We start from the raw sequence: 19,293 nt of genomic DNA, 5'->3' as shown, positions 1-19,293 counted from the left end.
GAAGAAAATACTGGTGTTGCCATCAAGGTATGAAACAGGGGAAGCGAGGAAGTAAAAGGTGGGTATAGGGATCGACTTTGGGATTAAATGTGCTCTGAAGATGACATTATAATGTCTTTTTAATAGACTTCTTAACAGAAGGACCAATAAATCTAACAAGAAAAACTTAAAGGATATAATAAAAAGAAAAAATAATTCAAGGACCTGATTCAAAATTGAAGAAAACTATAAGCATTGGGAGACTAATTTTCCCTAGAATTTATGTAACATCTAATTTAATTGGAATAGAGGCAAGTGAGCTAGAATAGTTCTTTGTTAGTGGCAGCTTCACCCAAGAAGGGGGTAAATTAGGTGAGTTATAAAAATTTTGACATAATGGAACAATGATGTAAATAAAACAGATAAGGTTGAGTTAGAAGGATTTCAATGCAGAGTGAAGACACAATATTTATATTGGTTCGGTCTTAACCACTTGACCTACATCCAGTCCTCAGAACACCTCAGAGATTTCCACTATGATCCCAAGATTAAAGGGGCTCTTAGCGCCTCAGTATAGTAATTGATTTTCTCAATCACTCCCCCTTACTACCCGTAAGGTTACAATCCCTCTCAAGAGGCCATACTCTTGAGTTACTCTTAGAAGATGAGTAAAGAGATATAGCAAACTCTCTTACAGAGTAAATGAATAGTGAACACTAATGCTCGGTGAAAGAAAAATAGAGTATTGAATACAACAGTAAGTATTTCAGCAGATGGTAGCTCGTGTATTCAATACTTCATTTAATGCTCTTCGCACCTTTTATAGTTGGAGACGTTTAATTAACTGTTAGGCTAGAGAGCTTTTAGCCATTGAAAAAATCAATTGCATGTGTTCGACAATTACAACGGCAGTTCATCATTAATTTTTCTGACATGTTAGGTTACAGGCTGCTAAGTAACTGTTGAACTTGCTTTGTAATCTGTAACAATACTCGAAACAAGTGAGTTCTCTTTCAAAAGGAAACTTGTAAAAGTAACTGAACAAATAATGATCATTGATATTCATATACCAATTAGGAAAGCAATGAATCAAACATCAGGTACTTTAAAGATGAACTGAACATACTTGATCGATGTCTTGATCGATAAGTAGTTGATCAATCAAGTTTTCGATTAATTACAGAGAAAACCTTAGTCACATATATGTATATATGTACATTTATCGATAAGCTTATGGATCAACAGATGATCGAGTAAGTGATTGATAAACGATGAGAAATTAATACAGTGACTTCAGAAGAAATTTTTGCAAAAATAAAACTTTTAGATTCATCTATGCCTTTAAATCCTTTTAATAGAGGATTATGTGTAAAAGGAAGGCTAAGAAAAGCTTAAAGATAAAAGGATAAAAGATTTTGAAATCATCGTGAAAAGCTTGTTATGAAATGAACTGATACAATGACTGAACAAGTGATTGAGAATTGTTTGATTGATCATATTATCGATAAAACTAAGTAAGAGGGAAATGGATTTTCAAGGATGTTGATCGAATACTTTATCGAGTAAATGATCAATTAAAACTTAATCGATTAAGTGATCGATAAAATATCATAGAAGAACATAGTTTAAATAGGTCAGAAAAGGCTTGATCGATCACGTTATGTGAAAACAGAAGTTTCAGAAGTTTGGATGATCGATCATTTGATTGGATGATCGATCAATTGATTGATTAAGGATCCTGACAACATACCTAGATAGAGTAAAAATATCGATAAACCAGTAATTTATTTAAGCAATATCAAAACAGGTTATTGATTAATTATTGATCGATAAAGTGATCGATAAATGATGAATTAACTAGAATACTAAGTGAGTAAGAAGACTTTACCATTTCTCTGTGCTTTCATCGATAACACGTTGATCGATCATATGATTAATAAAAGCTTACCAGAATTGTACAGATTTTTCTGACTGCTGATAGAAAATTTGATTATCAATTAATTGATCGATAATTTTCTGCAAGCTTTTATATAACTCAGTGTTAATGATGATCGATCAAGTGATCGATCAACTCATAAAATTTGAATTATCTATTAGTTTATCAATCAAACCTACTGCCAACTTACTAGCAAACAATGACAATTTATCTGACACAAGATCGATTAATTTTTGATCGAACAAGTGATCGATCAACATGCTAAACCAGAACTTACTTAAATTATTATCATCAAAACCTTAAATCTAACATTCTTCATGCACAGCACTTTAGATGGGCGTGCGTTTTCTACTTTTAAGATATTGAAATAAAAATTCCACTCCCCTCCAAAATTTTATAAATTAATAAGGAGACTAGCATAAAATCTCTCCTCACATCCATTTATTTCAAACCAAAACAATAGTTTATAATTATTTTTTCTTGAATAGGTAAATATTATTTTGTATTTTATTTACTTTTTACATGATTCTCAAGCATAGGCCAATAATGAATGCTTATTAACATATAATTCACAAACTATAAAATATGAATACGCCCTTTATTTATATACACAATACATGGTCAAAAAAATATGTATACGATTTTGAGAGGTACTAACTTCATGGAAAAAAAAGGAGAAAAATTTTAGTTCTTGAATTTCTTCTCAATGATCAATTTGATTTATGTGATTTGTTTATTATCAATTACATCCCCACAATTTCATAATTACATGAAAACAGTCCATATGGTTTGAAAACGATGTAAAGAATCAATTAGTTTCATGATCAACCAAAAAGTTTAAAATAGACCATTTGTTCCTCGGAAAAGAAATGTTTTCATTTTCCCTGCATGTTTTCAAACCATAAAAACAACTTCTACTTTAGCCCTATATATATTGAGTTATAAGGATATGATATATGATAAATAAATTATGAGGACCAAATTAATAGCTGATAAAAAAAAAAGGTTGACAGTTTCATTTCCTCCAAAAAGAAAAAGGAGCAGGAGTGGGGGCATTTGGAAGTAGCCATAAACATTTTTAAAAAAATATTTTTATGTAAGTCAGGATAAACAATTTTTTATATACATATTTTATATTTTTTAAAATTATAAAAACGAATCCAAACTCAAGACCAATTAGGTTATTTTTTGGACTGAAGAAGCCAAATTCGGATTGACCCCATGGGGAAAAACAGGGCCATGTCATTGGAGCCCAAAGTCGGATCCAAGACAGTTCTTTCCTGAATATTCACTCCCATACAGCAGCTACCTTCTCCTCCTGCCACCTCTACTTGGCCCGTTGCCACCGTCAATTTCGCCGGAACGGCGGCCGGAAAGTCATTCGTCGGTGGGTTTTAGCTCCCGAGCTATCTTCTCGCCTGAATCTCAGTGTTTAGAAAGACCTAATAAAATTTTATAGGGAAAGGTTAAAACCCTTTTAAAACCCTAATTCTCTCTTTGGAACCACAAAAAACTTCAGTCATGTATGGTGGTGGTGAGTATACTATTTTTTTGTTTGTAAAATTCTTATCTAATTATTTCTGGTTCTTATTTCTGAATAATTTTTTCCTTATCGCGCATTGTGGTTTTCTGTTTTGGGGATTCACAGACGAAGTATCGGCAATTGTGATTGACTTGGGCTCCCACACTTGCAAAGCTGGTTATGCTGGCGAAGATGCTCCCAAGGCCGTGTTTCCCTCCGTAAGTATTGATTTCCTTGTTTCTCATTTTCGCTTTTTTCCTTTTTTCTTCTGTTTCTAATGTCTTTTCTGTTTCGCCAAAATGTTAGAGTTTTACTGTGTTTCGAGTGCTTTTAATCTTATTTTACTAATTATTTCTCTGGAGGAGTCTCAGCTGCTTTACTGAGCTCTGACATTCTCTGTTTTGATTAGCTTTTACCTCTTCCCAGAAAATAATGTATATGATTTAAAGTTCATCAGGGGACACAGAAATTCAATGGATATTTTTAAGAGTGATGGTCCGTATAATGTCTTATAGTTTTTTCCACTTGTATTTATTTAGGTTGTTGGAGCAATTGATCAGATGGACATTGATGAACCTGATAATGCTGAAAAGAACTCTGCTTCTTCTGCGGATTCGAAAAACAATACCAGAAATCCTGATTCTGACAAAACCAAAGGAAAGCGCAAATTGTATGTGGGATCACAGTCCTTGGGATACCGCAGAGACCATATGGAGGTAGTCCTTCGTGATCACCTCTTATTTTAGATAGCCTTCTTTAGTTATTTTACAGTGATTCATGCATTTATGTCTTGCCATCAGGTGCTGTCACCGTTGAAAGATGGCATTGTTGCTGACTGGGATATTGTTGATAGCATATGGGATCATGCTTTCAGGTTTTTAATGATTTTCTTGTAATAGTGATGATTCTTCTGTTTAAAATTTGGCGCAACAGCTTCTGTTCTGTGTTTGATGATAAATGATGGGTGCCCCCCTCTCTCCTCATTGTTGTTGCCTGTTAAGTTTCCAGATATAATTTTACCTCCTTTATATCCAAGAATTTCTCAACTAGTGACTGGTCATGATACTTTTAGGGAATGCCTTTTGATTGATCCTAAAGAGCATCCGATGCTACTTGCAGAACCTTCTTCTAACACTCAACAACAGAGAGAAAGGTATTCTAGCCTTGTTTCTTTCCTTTCGATTTGGTTTAATCTGTAGTACAACCAGATTATTTCTTGTTAAGTATTTTCAGTTTGGTTCATCTACGCTTACAGTTTAGTTTGTTCTGTATTTTAATAGGACGGCAGAACTAATGTTTGAGAAGTACAGAGTGCCTGCTTTGTTTTTGGCCAAGAATGCTGTAAGTAAATAGTTCTCCACTTCTCTATACCTCCTTGTTGAAGCGTAACAATGATTGTTATTGAAAATCTATTTCTAGCTTCATATTTGATATGATGGACAATTTTAAGGAATTGATTAATAAGGGTTCATTGTTTAACACCAGGTTCTTACATCTTTTGCATCAGGGCGTGCCACCGCATTAGTCGTTGATGGGTAAGAGATGTCATAGGTCTGACTAGTAGTTTGGATACTGTTCTTTGGAAATATGTTAATTGAAATACCTGATCTGATTGTGGATCTCTGTTCTTGCGTTGTTAGATTTCAAGATACCCTCACACGCACACACACATTCTCCAGCATTTAGTGATGATTTCTCTATTTTTCCCTTGAATGTCTTATTTCTACCTAATGCTACGTGGATGAAAGGTTATATATGTCTAAAGAAAACATGAGAACTCCATTAAGATTCAAAGTGGAATAAATTGGGGAATTGGGTATCTTCCAAGGAACATGCTTGTCATTTTATGTTATTTTCTCTAAGATACTGCAATATAATGCTGGAATCATTGTTGATGAGTAGTTTTTCCTCATTATTTTAATCACTCAGTGGTGGAGGATCAACTACTGTTGCACCTGTCCATGATGGTTATGTTCTTCAAAAGGTATTGCTCGTTATCTAAATTACTTCTGAGAAGTTTTGATTTACTGTTCATTTCTTTATATGCACCAATAACCAAGTTTCAAAATTTAGCTTGACCACTGACAGGTTTGATATAAAAATTAATTATTGGAGCGGGTTATAAATATATATGTATATATATATATGTGAACGTTGTTCAAACAATTATAAAAGATGAATCGTAAATGATATTTGTTATGACGCAAGACAACAGTTGAGCAATTATATTTGAGTAAATAACTTGTATATAAGGGTTTCTATTCATTTAGTCTCCATTAATACAATTTTAGCATATAAAACGCATGAATTTTATTGCTATGGTAATAATACTCTGATGATTTGTAAGACTAAGGCAGTCTACATATATGTGAAAGCTCTGATGCAAATTCCACTTCATCAGACACTGTCAATAAGGGAATCTTATTTGTTTGCTAATATTTCTTCGCATGCACTATTCTTGCATCCTGCCTTTCATTCTTCCTTGGGGGCAAATGTTACTATCTCATTGTATCATGTATTAATTTTTACAACAGGCAGTTGCAACTTCTCCTATTGGAGGAGAGTTTCTTACGGATTGCTTGATGAAAAGTTTGGAAAGTAAAGGTATTCTGGTGAGTGGCAAATAATGGATTTTTTTCTACTGTTCCAATGTCCATTTGAAGCAAAGTTGCTATATTTTTTATTTGAACATTGATTTTTTTTTTTTTTTAACTGTTATCTCAGATAAAACCCCGGTATTCCTTTAAGAGAAAGGAAATCCGGCCTGGAGAGTTTCAGGTATATCAAGATTGCATTTTATTTACTTGTGAATAGCGTAACTTGTTTCTTGTAATATTTTGTTTATCTGTATAAACAAACCATTATGGTTTTCTTTTCCATTCTTTGTCCAAAATTCAAATTTTGGCAGGACAGGATTTCAAAATCTAGTTTCATTGATGCCTTCACGGCAACAGTGCCCAATTTCATAACCCAGAATTTTTTTATTTTGAACTTTTGTATCATTTAGCTCCATAAGTGTAAACACTGAATTTAATATATTGCTGCTACATTACTTTAGGTGAACAATTTGTCTTTTTGCTTACAGACTGTAGATGTTGATTTTCCCAATACAACTGAAAGCTACAAACTTTACTCTCAGGTATGTGGATTACCAAATAATTTGTCTTTAATTTTTTAATGATAGTTGCTGACTCTTTCTTTTCTCTCTGCGAAGAGGGTGATTGCTAGCGATATCAAGGAATGTGTGTGCCGAGCTCCTGATACTCCATATGATGGTTTGTGTGCCTGTTTTCATGTCATGTTTGAATTCTGTTGATTTTTTTGCAGCATATTCATTGATTTCTCTGAGATAAACTGCCTTACATATCATGGCATTGGCTTTAATTTTTATACATTTTACATGTTAGCTAGACTTTTCAAAACATTCGTCCTCGATAACATGATTTTATTTACTTGTTCTTTATTGCTTCGCATTGATAGATCATATTTAATGAGTTTTTGTTGCTCTGTCTCTTATCCAGAAACAAAAGACATTTCATTGCTTTGACAAACATATATTCCTTTTCAGTTAATCCTTCATGGCTATCTTAAATTAGATGGTCATAATTAATCTTGTATTTGACATTCCTTATTCTTCCTTTTCTGTTGCAGAAAGTGCATACTCAAACATTCCAATGACCCCATATGAACTTCCTGATGGCCAGTGAGTCCAAGTTAATTCTTCTCATAGGAATTATGATGACAATTGAATAGCTATGCTGATGTTAGATGTTCCCATTTCTAGTCTCTGCTGTGTGTGTATTTGCAATGATGTCTGTGCTTTATTAGCTACTTTCTGCCTCTAGTTTATGGCTTTTTCCATTTGTTGTTTTGATTGTATTTACTTGTTATACCACAGGACAATTGAAATTGGAGCTGATAGATTCAAGATTCCAGATGTTCTTTTTAATCCATCCCTGGTCCAGGTTTGTAGCTGGCATCTGTACACATGTATATGCATCTGCTAAAGTATTTTTTATATACTCTGGGTGTAGGTAAATGCTATATTTTAAGCAGTTGGTTGAGTTGTCTATTTTCTCTGGATGAATTAGATTTTGGTGAGACCAATAAATGTTGAGATTTTTTTTCTTTTCTCAGTTCTTAGAATTTCATTTTAGCCACACAAATTATGCCCAACGTGTTTGTTGAATCGCAGCCCTTACCTTGAGTTATGGCCTAGTTGTTGAAATCCTTATGTCCTTGTAATTTAAGATGATCTTGCAAATCTATGTCCGCCCAGCTGCCTGAACCTTCTTTACTGCCCAACAATATACCACCCCGACATTGTAACTTCCTGTTGGGATTGACAGGATATGATGCCAACCTTGATGTATGTAGGGTATAAAGAGGCATATAAAATGAAGTCAGAAAGAATAGGAGGCATTTGTTTAATTAAAAACACCCAAAATGCTGTCACGGTCGCCTAGAAAAAGAAATGGAATTATGTTGTCTCCGATGACAAACACCACGGAATACTTTCCTTCAGCGTGCGCAAGTTATTTTTGCTTATCTTGTAATGGAGATTGAAGTTAACAGAATAATTCTGTATGTCTTATATTATTGAATGAGAAGGAATACATCATATATATATAACCGAACAAGGATAACTAAAGATAAGATACTGCTATCTATCCCTATCTGATCTAAGACGGAAAGATAAATGAGTAACTGAAAACTAATTAATAAGTAAAACTAAGTTTATTTGGCTTGGGCCTTGGGCTTTGTCTTTCAACACTCCCCCTCAAGCTGGAGAATAAATGTTGACCATTCCCAGCTTGCTCTTTAGTCCTTCAGATGAATCTCTTGGTAATGGCTTAGTAAATAAATCTGCTACTTGACTTTTGGTTCTGATGTAGGACAATTTGATGGTGCCTTCTTCAATTTTCTCCCTGATGAAGTATCTATCAATTTCAACATGTTTTGTCCTGTCATGATGCACAGGGTTTCTAGCCATTTCTATAGCTGACTTACTATCACACCATAGTTTCATTGGTGCATTGTGCATGAGTCTCAGTTCTTTTAGAACTCTAATTATCCATATCCCTTCACAGACTCCGAGAGCCAAGGCTCTTAGTTCTGCTTCAGCACTGCTCCTAAAGACCACAGGTTGCTTCTTACTTCGCTAAGTCACTTGGTTGCCCCACAAGAAAGTAGTGTACCCTGTGGTGGATCTTCTATCCAACCACGATCTTCCATGGTCTGCATCAGTATAAATTTCTATACTTCTAGACCCATCCTTTCCACATGAAGCAGATCGTGTAGGGGATTGCCCTTACCACAGAAAAGTGGATTGGAGAATCAGCTTATTTGGAGTCAACGCTAACAGATTAGCCTCCACCCCAATTATTGTAAGCACAGCCCTCGAGATGTATAATCTCACAAGGTTACCGAGAAACTATACTGAAAACAATCCCTTTCCTGGATTCATTTTTAAGTAGTGCAGAATTCTCTGAACAGCTTCCATATGATGCTCTTGGGGTTTATTCATGAATTGACTTACTACCCCTACAGCATAACTTATATCTGGACGAGTATGAGCTAAGTAGATAAGTTTTCCTACTAGCCTTTGATACCTTCCTGTGTCGACAGGTATACCATCCGCTTTGTATTCTAAGTTACAGTCAGCCTCCATGGGAGTTTCTGCAGGTTTGGCTCCAAGCATCCCAGTCTCTTGCAGTAAATCAAGAGTATACTTCCTCTGGGAGACACTAATTCCTTTTTTAGATCTAGCGATCTCCATCCCGAGAAAATATCTTAGTTGTCCCAGATCCTTCATCTCAAACTCAGTTGCCAAGGATTTCTTCAATCTTCTTATGGCATCCTCGTCATTTCCTGTAATTACAATATCATCCACATATACTATAAGGACAGTTATTCGGTTGCCTGCATGCCTTATGAACAAGGTATGATCTGATTGGCCTTGTGAGTATCCCATTTTTTTCATGGTACGAGAAAATCTCCCGAACCAAGCTTGAGGGGATTGTTTCAGCCCATACAACGACTTCTGCAGTTTACAAACCTTTGGAGAACGATTACTGGAATTCTGTAATCCAGCTGGTATCTCCATATATACTTCCTCTTTGAGATCCCCATTTAGAAAAGCGTTTTTTACATCTAGCTGGTAGAGAGGCCACTCTAGATTTGCTGCCACTGATAGGAGGACCTTAATGGTGTTAAGTTTTGCTACTAGGGCAAAGGTTTCCTGATAGTCAATTCCGTAGGACTGTGTATATCCCCGGGCTACAAGCCTGGCCTTATACTTATGCTTCCATCTGGATTGTATTTTATGGTAAATACCCATCTGCAACTCACTGTCTTCTTTCCTGGGGGCAGATCAGTGATTTCCCATGTTCTGTTTTTCTTCAAAGCTTCCAATTTGGTTTTCGATTGCCTCATGGAATGTCCTTGGTATCCTCTCATTTGAGAGATTTGTAGTAAATGCCTGCATTCTCGGTGATAATTTATCATATGAAACAAATTTACTAATTGGATGCCGAGTACAAGATCTTACACCTTTTCTGAGAGCAATAGGCCAACCGAGATCATCAGGATTTAACATTGAGTCAGAATCCTGGTCATGCCTTGGAATGGGAGGGATTCCAGTTTCTTGTTGCTCGTCTACATCATCTGACTCGGTGTTTTGCTGCTGGTCCACCCCTATGTCATTTTCCGCACTGGTTCCCAGGTTGGTGTGGTTAGGTTGAGAGTTTTGGTGTTGTGGGATTGTTGATTCAAGGTTGTCTATTGGCTCAGGTTCAGGGATGTCGATGTTTAGGTGTGTTGCAGATTCTATTTGCATTGGTTTAGTAGTGGAATCTGGAGTTAGCCATTCGTTAATGTCATAATTCTCCCCCTGAATGGGTATTTTGGGATAATAAGCATCGTCCTCAGAAAAAAACAGCATCTTTAGTGACATACACCCTTTTTGTTGTCGGGTAATAGCATCGATATCCTTTTTGAGATGGGGAATAACCAAGAAAGATACATTTTAATGCTCGGGGCTCAAGCTTGTTACCATCATTATGGTGTATGTATACTACATAGCCAAATACTCTCAAGGGAATGTCTGAGACTAAGGGTGAATTGGGGTAGGTTTCAAGCAATTTTTGGATAGGGGTTTTGTAGTTTAGGACTCTTGAGGGCATTCTATTGATTAGGTAGGTTGCAGTGAGAATAGCTTCTCCCCAGAATGAGTTTGGAACATTTCGGGCAATCATAATGGCTCGAGTTATTTCTAGGAGGTGTCGGTTTTTCCTCTCAGCAATCCCATTTTGTTGAGGTGTGTAAGTACATGAGGTTTGATGGTGGATTCCCTATTGATTAAGGAATTCCTTAAAGGCTGTACTAAGGTATTCTCGTCCATTGTCACTTCGTAATATTCTAATTACTCCTTGAAACTGAGTTTTTATAAATGCGTGGAAACTTTTGAAAACTCTAAGAATTTCAGATTTTTCTTTCATCAAGTATACCCAAGTCACTCGAGTGTGGTCATCAATAAAAGTCACAAACCACCTAGCATTAGAGGTTGATTTAATTCTTGTGGGTCCCCAAATGTCACTGTGTATTAGGGCGAATGGTGCTGTTGGTTTATAAGATTGTTTGGGATGGGAAGTTCTTGTTTGTTTGGCAAGTTGACAGGTTTCACACAAAAGTGGAGCTAAATTCTTATTAAATAAGTTTGGAAACAAGTGCTTCATATAATCAAAATTGGGGTGGCCTAGCCTAGAGTGCCACAGTAATACATCTTTATTCAAGGAATCTGAACTAAATAACGCCTTGCTCACATATTTATCCGTGCCTTCAAGATAATAGAGTCCATCCCATTCCTTAGCAACGCCAATCCTCCTCTTCGCTGTCAAATCCTGAAAAACACAACCAACATCGTCAAAGATCACTCTACATTGATGACTCTTAGTTACTTTGCTTACTGAAAGCAAATTACATGCCAATTCTGGAACAAATAAAACATTCTGCAGCTCTAATTTCTCAAGCATTTTGACAGTTCCAACACCACAGACTTTGGAAAATATTCCATTTGCAACTTTAACCTTTAGGTTCTCGTGGTGACAATACTATAAAGTTTGGAATAAAGATTTGTTACCGGTCATATGATCTGTAGCTCCTGAGTCAACGATCCAAGTATTATCATTGGTCATTATGGCATTTAGAGCTATGATAGAATTACCTAACTTTACCAGATTCGCCTTTGGAGTCACGGATGAGTTATTGTGTCTCTCAAGGATCCGTTTGAGTACTTGTAACTCTTCCCGGCTTAAGGTTTCTCCATTCTTCTCCTCATCAACTACTGCAGAATAGCTCTTGCTTTCAGGTCTTCTTCTTTGTTTTAGATTAGCCGGTTTGCCGTGCAGCTTCCAGCATATGTCCCTTGTATGACCATTTTTGTTGCAATGATCACACCAGCCTTTTGAATTCTTCCTTCCTCTTGGTTCAGGTACATTACTGCCTTGCACTGTCAAGGCAGAGTTTTCTGATGGTGTAAATACATTCTGAGTGAGTTGCTTCCTGCTCTCTTCACATTTTACCATGTTGAATGCTTCAAACAACGATGGCAGTGGCTTTAGTCCCATAATTCTTCCTCTTACGTCTTCAAATGCATCTATCAGGCCGAGCAAAAATTCATAGGTCCTTTCTTTCTCAACTATTTTTCTATATAATTGAGCATCACCACTGCAACTCCATTCATGGACATCAAACATGTCCAGCTGCTACCACAAGCGCGTAAGGGCAGTATAATACTGAGTTACAGTCATAGAACCCTGTTTTAGCTCTCTTTGTAGTTTCTTGATATGAAACAGTGCTGCAGTGTTGTCTATGGCAGAATAGGTTCTTCTTGCTGCGTCTCATATCTCTTTTGCTGTCTTAGCAAGTAGGTAGCCTTCACTAATCTCTACGGTCATCGAGTTACACAGCCAATTCATTACAAGGTTGTTCTCAGCAAACCATGTATTATAATTACTATCACCAGGTTTTGGCTGTGGGGCTTCTCCCATAATATATTCTTCCTTTCTTCTTCCTCTTAAATACATGAGAACGCTTTGAGACCATTGTAAGTAATTGCTTCCATTTAGTTTATGGGCAATTATCATTTGTTGTGTCTCACCGGAAGTTACCGACTCGGTTCCCATAGACGAAGAGGAAGCGGATTGTTGTGATGTTATACCTGCCGTAAGTGCTGAGGGTGGCGAGTTTTGATTTCCTCCAGAACGTCTCATTGATCCGAACAAGGGTGGAAATTCCTTGAGTGTCATCGTCGTCTGCTTCTGGGAACAGACTTATGTCCGACTCGTGTCTTCGTAACAGTCTCTTCAAGTCGCAGCTCCTGGGTGCGTCGAGAAACAGTAGTCAGTGTCGGTTCACGTCGCTGAGTTCGCCGAGAACCTCTGGTTGCGAGTCAGTGTCGGTTCACGTCGCTGAGTTCGCCGAGTAGTTCCGATCGCGAGGAGGTTTCAGGTCGCTGACACACGTCCCCGGGTCGCTGACATGTCGCCGAGTTCGCCGAGTACCTCTGGTCGCAGGGCGGCTTCATGCGACTTCTCCAGATCGCGATAAACAAGGCCGAAATCGCACCCGCTCTGATACCATGAAGTTAACGGAATAATTCTGTATGTCTTAAATTATTGAATGAGAAGGAATACATCATATATATAACCGAACAAGGATAACTAAAGATAAGATACTGCTATCTATCCCTATCTGATCTAAGACGGAAAGATAAATGAGTAACTGAAAACTAATTAATAAGTAAAACTAAGTTTATTTGGCTTGGGCCTTGGGCTTTGTCTTTCAACAGAGATTCATTGATTATTGATGCTAATTTCTCTTTTGCTTAGACTTTTCGTGCTAGAATCTTAATATGTATAAATGTTAGTACCCTTATACCATAGTAGCGCACATAGATGTTTTTCATCTTGTGACTTTTTTGGGGTATGCAATTACGCGTGTTTAACTGCATTATGTAACCCATTCAGGCTGCTCAGTTTCTTGTTTCTACTACCCTTGATTTGAAGCTAAAGCTAAATATTGAAGCTACTTCAATATTTTTTTTGGCTGTTTTAAGATGCTCTAATTTAAAAAGAAAAGATTTTCTATGTGGGCTTGGATGAGTGGCAGCACTAATGTGCATTCTTCCATTCCAAAATTAGTTTTGCTGTGTTTTTGTATGATGTTCAATGCATATAATTATCTTCGCAGTCAATGCTTGTTTTTTGGTGTATTAAAAAATATCATAGCCAATGCCACTTTTTCTGTTTGTTATTATGTGCACTAAATATCTTCCCAAACGGCAGACTATTCCTGGCATGGAGAGTTTTGCAGAGATTGCTCCTTCCGTCCGAGGTCTGCCTCAAATGGTAATAAAATATTTAAAGTGTATTTCCTTGGGCTTAATTTTGCTTTTTCTCATGATTTCACTGTCTTGATTTATGTGCAGGTTATAGAGAGTATTAACAGGTGTGATGTGGACATCCGAAGAGAATTATTTAGTAGCATACTGGTGAGATTCTGTAATACCTTATTTGTACACTGGCATGTGTCTGCATCTTTTTGTTGGTCTATGCATAAAAGTAGCTTAGCATGTGAATCTTTGGTGTGTTGTCAATGATGTGTCACAACATGCCTCATGTCATGGGGCATAGTGCCAGAGTTTTGTGCCATGCAACCCTTGTGACTTTGCGAAATTTAAATGGGACATTTGTTGTGCAGCATATACATCCTATACCACGTTATTATTTTGGTAATATGTTGGTACAGGTTTAGTCATTTCTTATTTCTCGATCTTTTTCCGATCCCTATCCTTTCTCATGCATATGGGTGCCATGAGCCCCTACTGCAAGTGTGCTGTGACCATTACCAACTGTGCTTTGGGGCTCTTTCATTTGTTTGGGGTTGGACCCCCTGTCTCTTGGTCTATAATTTGAGATTAAAAATTTTGTTATGCAGCTTGCTGGTGGTACAGCTTCAATGCAACAATTGAAGGAGCGACTTGAGAAAGACTTATTAGAGGGTTTTTTTTTTTTTTAGCAGGCTGATTTCAATTTTATACCCTCCTGCTAATTTTCCTCTTAATTATTATTTTTAAAATTTCAGCGGTTGTTTCCACCTGTACAGCTTAGATGTAACAATTAGAAATCTTGTGAAATGTTTTTGAAACAAATAAGCTGTTTTCGTAGGATTACTTCTCTTACAATTGAGCTATTGTGCTGAGAATTGTCTTGCATCATTAGTTTTTCTTTCTCACTAGCTTATCTCTTCAATTGAGAAAAGGCCCCGCCCAGTAGCTGAAGTGCATGCATTTCACTAGAAGAAACCAACCAAGACAAATTGTGTCGAGAAATCTTAGCTAAGCTATGGTTTGTTTGAGTGGTGACTGGATAGGCAGCGCTTTTCTCTTTTCCTAATTAAACTTCCCATTCAGCTCCTTAACCTGGATTGGGTTGTGAAAGTGAAGCATTAATGCTGCAGAGGGATTCTGGTGGCCTGGTATCCACATTTTCTCATCGACCTGTGGATATTTAGAGGCTCATTGATAATGATAATGAGCATGTTAGTTTTCTGGTCTAGTTTATTGTGTTTTGTTGTTGTCAATGGGACAAATCCGAGCAGTCTGCATGCAGGTGTGATAATGCACACGTTAGTGAATGACTCTCATTATATTGCCAACATAAACTAGACACCAATTGTTGAGCCTCTTAACTTTTGATTGCAATGACACTGGACATGATTTATTTATTTATTTAAATCTTAAACAAAGCATTCTTGTAGCCATCTAGTTGGCAAGGATCAGTTTAGAATTCCAATTTAAGCATCATCAATTAAAGATTCCATGATGCTATATTTGCCCAACAAATAATGCCCCTCTTCCAAATTTAGTAAATTCAATGGAGGGCAAGATATTCAAAATGATATCCTGAATTAAACGCTAAGAGTAAACCATGAAAGATCGAGGCCATGGCTGACCCCGTTGTCAAGTTCAGTTGATGAGTGGATGCTCGGGTGTCTAGAAAACGCACGCATCAGTCACCCTTGTATTACCACTCCTAAGTCCCCGCATAGATTTGCATTACACTCTCAACTCCACACAGTTTGGGCACAGCATGCATCTGATTGGAGTGTGGAATTATAATGCTCTGATGTGTCAACAATTCAATATTAGTCTGACTTGGGAACCTTGGAAAACCATTTTACAGGTATCTATAGTTTTCCTTAATTTTTAATTTGGTACCTGTGTTTTTTCCCTCTTAGTTAAGCATTCTAAATTTGCTATGTTAGCACCGTTAGCCTCTATAATTTTGCTGTTAGTACTGTTAGCCCTTGTTAGCCCTTATGCAAAAGTTAACGGTGCTAACAGCAAAGTTATAAAGGCTAATGGTGCTAACAGAGCAAAAGTTTTATGGTGTTTAATAAGAGAAAAATATACAGGTGCCAAATTAAAATTGAGGGAAACTATAGGTACTTACAAAATGGTTTTCCCTATATAAAATGTCATGGGAACAGACACACATTTTAATAGTTATATATTGATATAAGCAAAACTACTATTTTTAATCGGGAAAAGAGAGAGAGAGAACGACCAGAAAAAGTCCAGTTGAATTGGAGAAATTTACTGCCGTACTCATGAATTTGGTTGTAATAAATATATCAGGGCTGTTTGGACTTTTTGTGCATGTGATGTATGGTATGTTCTTTCACAGTAATTATAGAGATTTGTTTAAATATTAAGAACTGAATAGTATGTTTCTGGTGCAGGAATCCCCTCAAGCTGCTAGAGTAAAAGTTCTGGCCAGTGGAAATGCAACAGAAAGGAGGTTCAGGTGGGATTAATCTCTGCCAATTTTGTTAATTATGCTCTACGTCATTGACAATTCCGTTTCTGTTACACTAACCTTTGATGCTACACCTTATTTTGGGTCCTTTTTTTCCCCCCTAATGTGCTAATATATATGTTGGCCTAAAAAGATATGTATTAAATATTCATTTATCCATTCAGGAATGCTAATGCTAATGAAAAGGAGCGAGATTAAATGCTTAATGTTGTGATTTATAATGCAACTTTATTGCTCCAAAATGATAAGAGCATACCTGATCTGATTAAAGAAACCGTGAACCGTTGTTTCAGTTTTAAAATTGAAGTCAACGTAATGCCCATTTAAATTTAACTAGTCCTATGTAGTGGCTATGCTTACATGTGGCAAAGCACTGTTTGGTCTCAATCTTGCTGTAAAATCAAGCTTTCTACTTCCTTTCGTTTGTCTCAAAAGAACCTAGTGCTTCAGATGACTCTGAGGAGAAATTAAACTGAAATAACACTGCTTGTGAGGTTGGGCGAAAAAGATTTGATTACATGTAGATTTCTGGGGCTTTGTTTGTATTACCTGGTTGGCAGTTTTCTGGTTTCATGTGTATGAATTAATGAATCTGGAACGTATGATGGTTTGGATAAAATCACATTGATATTGCATCTGTTGAAGGATTAAGCGCTAAATAATACCTTTTTTATAACGAGGTATTTGTTTTCCTTGTTTGAAATGATCTTTTTTGTGTAATATATTTATTGGCCGCTGCTGCAGTTTGATTTATATCAAATTGTTTAATAACTAGGGGGTTAAACTCATGATTTTATGTATGTATGCCTTATACATTTCAAAGAGTGTCCTCTTGCTCATGGGTGTGAATTATGCAGTGTTTGGATCGGTGGAAGCATATTGGCTTCTCTGGGCTCCTTCCAGCAAATGTGGTTCTCCAAGTCTGAGTAAGTACTCCCTCCGTTCCTTATTATAAGAGACATTTGATGTTCATGGCATATTCCTATATATAAGAGACACTTAAAGTTGTCTCTACTTTTTTGTATTGATTTCCTATTTTATCCCTATTTATTTTGTCTCCAATTCATACTCTCTCTCCCTCCACTTCTCTTTCTTTTAATAATTTAATTGTTCTCTCTCATACTCTCTCTCTTTATTAATGGGGGTATTGTGGAAAAAATATTATATTTTTTACACATTAATTGTCCTCAACTAATTTTAACTGTTTTTTGATCAACGTAATTTAGTTATTTGTCTCTTATAATAAGGAACGGAGGGAGTATCAATTATTTGTCAAAGCTTGTATGATAAATTTAAAATCTTGAAGAATCAGTGGAAGTCTATTTTCTCGATCCTATTACTCCTCCCTCCAACGCCCAAAACAATGCATACTAGAGAAAGTTAACTTATGTTGGGCTCTTCAAATATACACCAATATTTCTTTTGGTGGATACTTTGCAGATTTTGTGTTCACATTGTGGCTGAGAGTAATTGATATTGTTCTAATTCCATCTATCTCGGGGGCTTCATATGGACTTGATAAAAAGAAAAACTGTGGACAACCTTTATCCCAAAAGCATTTGACCAACCGTCTGGTTTGGCCTTTAAATCTTCCCATCGAGTAATAATTATTTAATAAGCTCGAATACACTTTGGATCCCTTGTATTGGTTTAATTAATGTGGGTAAGGTTTTCTTAATCTAGCTTTAATGAAATTGATGGTCAGTGCTACATTTTATCCAACTGCAATTGATATTTTCCCTTAGCTTCTGTACTAATTTATATGTGCAATTCATAGGTATGAAGAACATGGAGCATCTTATATACAAAGAAAATGCCCATGAGTTGCTGAAGACAGGCTTGTTTTGCCATTGGTGATCAAGATGACTTCATGAGCTCGTCTTCCCACCATTATCCCTCTGCCACTAATATCTTCTCTTCTCGATAAACCTTTCATTTGGGTCTTTCACTAACCTAAGCACTCGGCCTTGCCATGCTCGAGAGCCTAGCTGTTTCTGTAATCTATGCTCTGATGTAACTTTACTTTGTAGTCTGTATTTATTAACAATACTGATTGTCTCGTTTTGTAGTAAACTGGCTTCCCCTTCATACAGTTCAGGCACAGCATTAAATCACCATTTAGATGAGTACTTAATGATGCTATATGCTTAATTCTTTGGTAATTTGTTCTGGTTATATGTGGCAAGAGTCGTATAATACTCATTCAGCCCTTATTTCTTTTGGTTTCTATAGTTTATATTGAGAGAAAATTGCATTAAAAGACCCTTGAAATAGCAAAATAACAGAATAATCATTTGAATAAAGAAAATTACTATCAATCTTAAATATGAATTATGAAATGGAGAAAAGACCAAAGTACCTCTTTCTCTTCTTCTATCTCATCCTTTCCTTCTCTTTCGTTTTTCTGTGGCTCTGTTAATCTCTTCCTCCTTCTCAATCATCACAATTTTTCTCATAATGATAGTGCAGAAAATGAGGGAGTTGCGGAATGAAGGGAGGGTATACAACAATATTGTTTGCGTCATCTCCATTATTTGCATGCATGTGGTTCCCAGCCCTTTGCACAGCTTTTACGAAGCTTCATATTTTTCTTTCTTAATATAACTAAAACCTGTCCCAAACGTTTGGATAATTGTTTGTTGTTCATGATTAATGTTGAAAAATTAGTTCCCCCTCGACTTGAAATTATCATAATATTTGATAGTTTCATCATAAAATAATAGATTGAAAAATCATTTTGAACTGCGTACCTAACTCTGATGCGTGGAAAAAAAAAAAAAAAGGGAGATGGCTATCTACTTTGAAGTACAGGAATTATATATTACTATATAAGCATGAAGAGATAGGTTGAATCAAGTTGACAAGGAAATGGTATCTGGTAAATATGGGTTTTATGCCTATGAGGCTTTGTTGAACGTACCAAATAAACAAAATGTGAGAAAGGCAAGGAAAGCTGAGCTTAAGAGAGATGAAGC

At 36.3% G+C, this 19,293-nt stretch overlaps 1 protein-coding gene across 1 annotated transcript; it reads left to right on the top strand.

Annotated features, from left to right (window-relative positions):
- Positions 1-3,165: 3,165 nt before the first annotated feature.
- LOC114759665 (actin-related protein 4) lies at positions 3,166-18,367 on the top strand. The gene is made up of 20 exons (XM_028948878.1): positions 3,166-3,449; positions 3,564-3,655; positions 3,977-4,153; positions 4,238-4,311; positions 4,510-4,590; positions 4,718-4,778; positions 4,923-4,972; positions 5,367-5,421; positions 5,972-6,049; positions 6,162-6,215; positions 6,523-6,576; positions 6,652-6,712; positions 7,089-7,140; positions 7,336-7,402; positions 13,784-13,846; positions 13,927-13,989; positions 14,436-14,499; positions 16,243-16,306; positions 17,176-17,244; positions 18,096-18,367. Exons 1-20 carry the CDS (start codon positions 3,437-3,439, stop codon positions 18,139-18,141), a joined length of 1,338 nt encoding a protein of 445 aa, XP_028804711.1. The 5' UTR covers positions 3,166-3,436; the 3' UTR covers positions 18,142-18,367.
- The last annotated feature ends 926 nt before the right edge of the window (positions 18,368-19,293 follow it).

The sequence above is a fragment of the Neltuma alba genome, unplaced genomic scaffold (genome assembly GCF_004799145.2).
Source record: "Neltuma alba isolate B1F8T4 unplaced genomic scaffold, ASM479914v2 tig00010876_pilon, whole genome shotgun sequence".
NCBI lineage: Eukaryota > Viridiplantae > Streptophyta > Magnoliopsida > Fabales > Fabaceae > Neltuma > Neltuma alba.
This window is presented reverse-complemented; position numbering and strand designations above follow the sequence as displayed.

Excerpts from the sequence above, each read along its gene's own strand:
- LOC114759665 (XM_028948878.1), top strand. Across the intron at positions 4,154-4,237 it reads ACCGCAGAGACCATATGGAG|GTGCTGTCACCGTTGAAAGA; the intron begins GTAGTCCTTCGT and ends TCTTGCCATCAG. Across the intron at positions 16,307-17,175 it reads GCAACAGAAAGGAGGTTCAG|TGTTTGGATCGGTGGAAGCA; the intron begins GTGGGATTAATC and ends TGAATTATGCAG.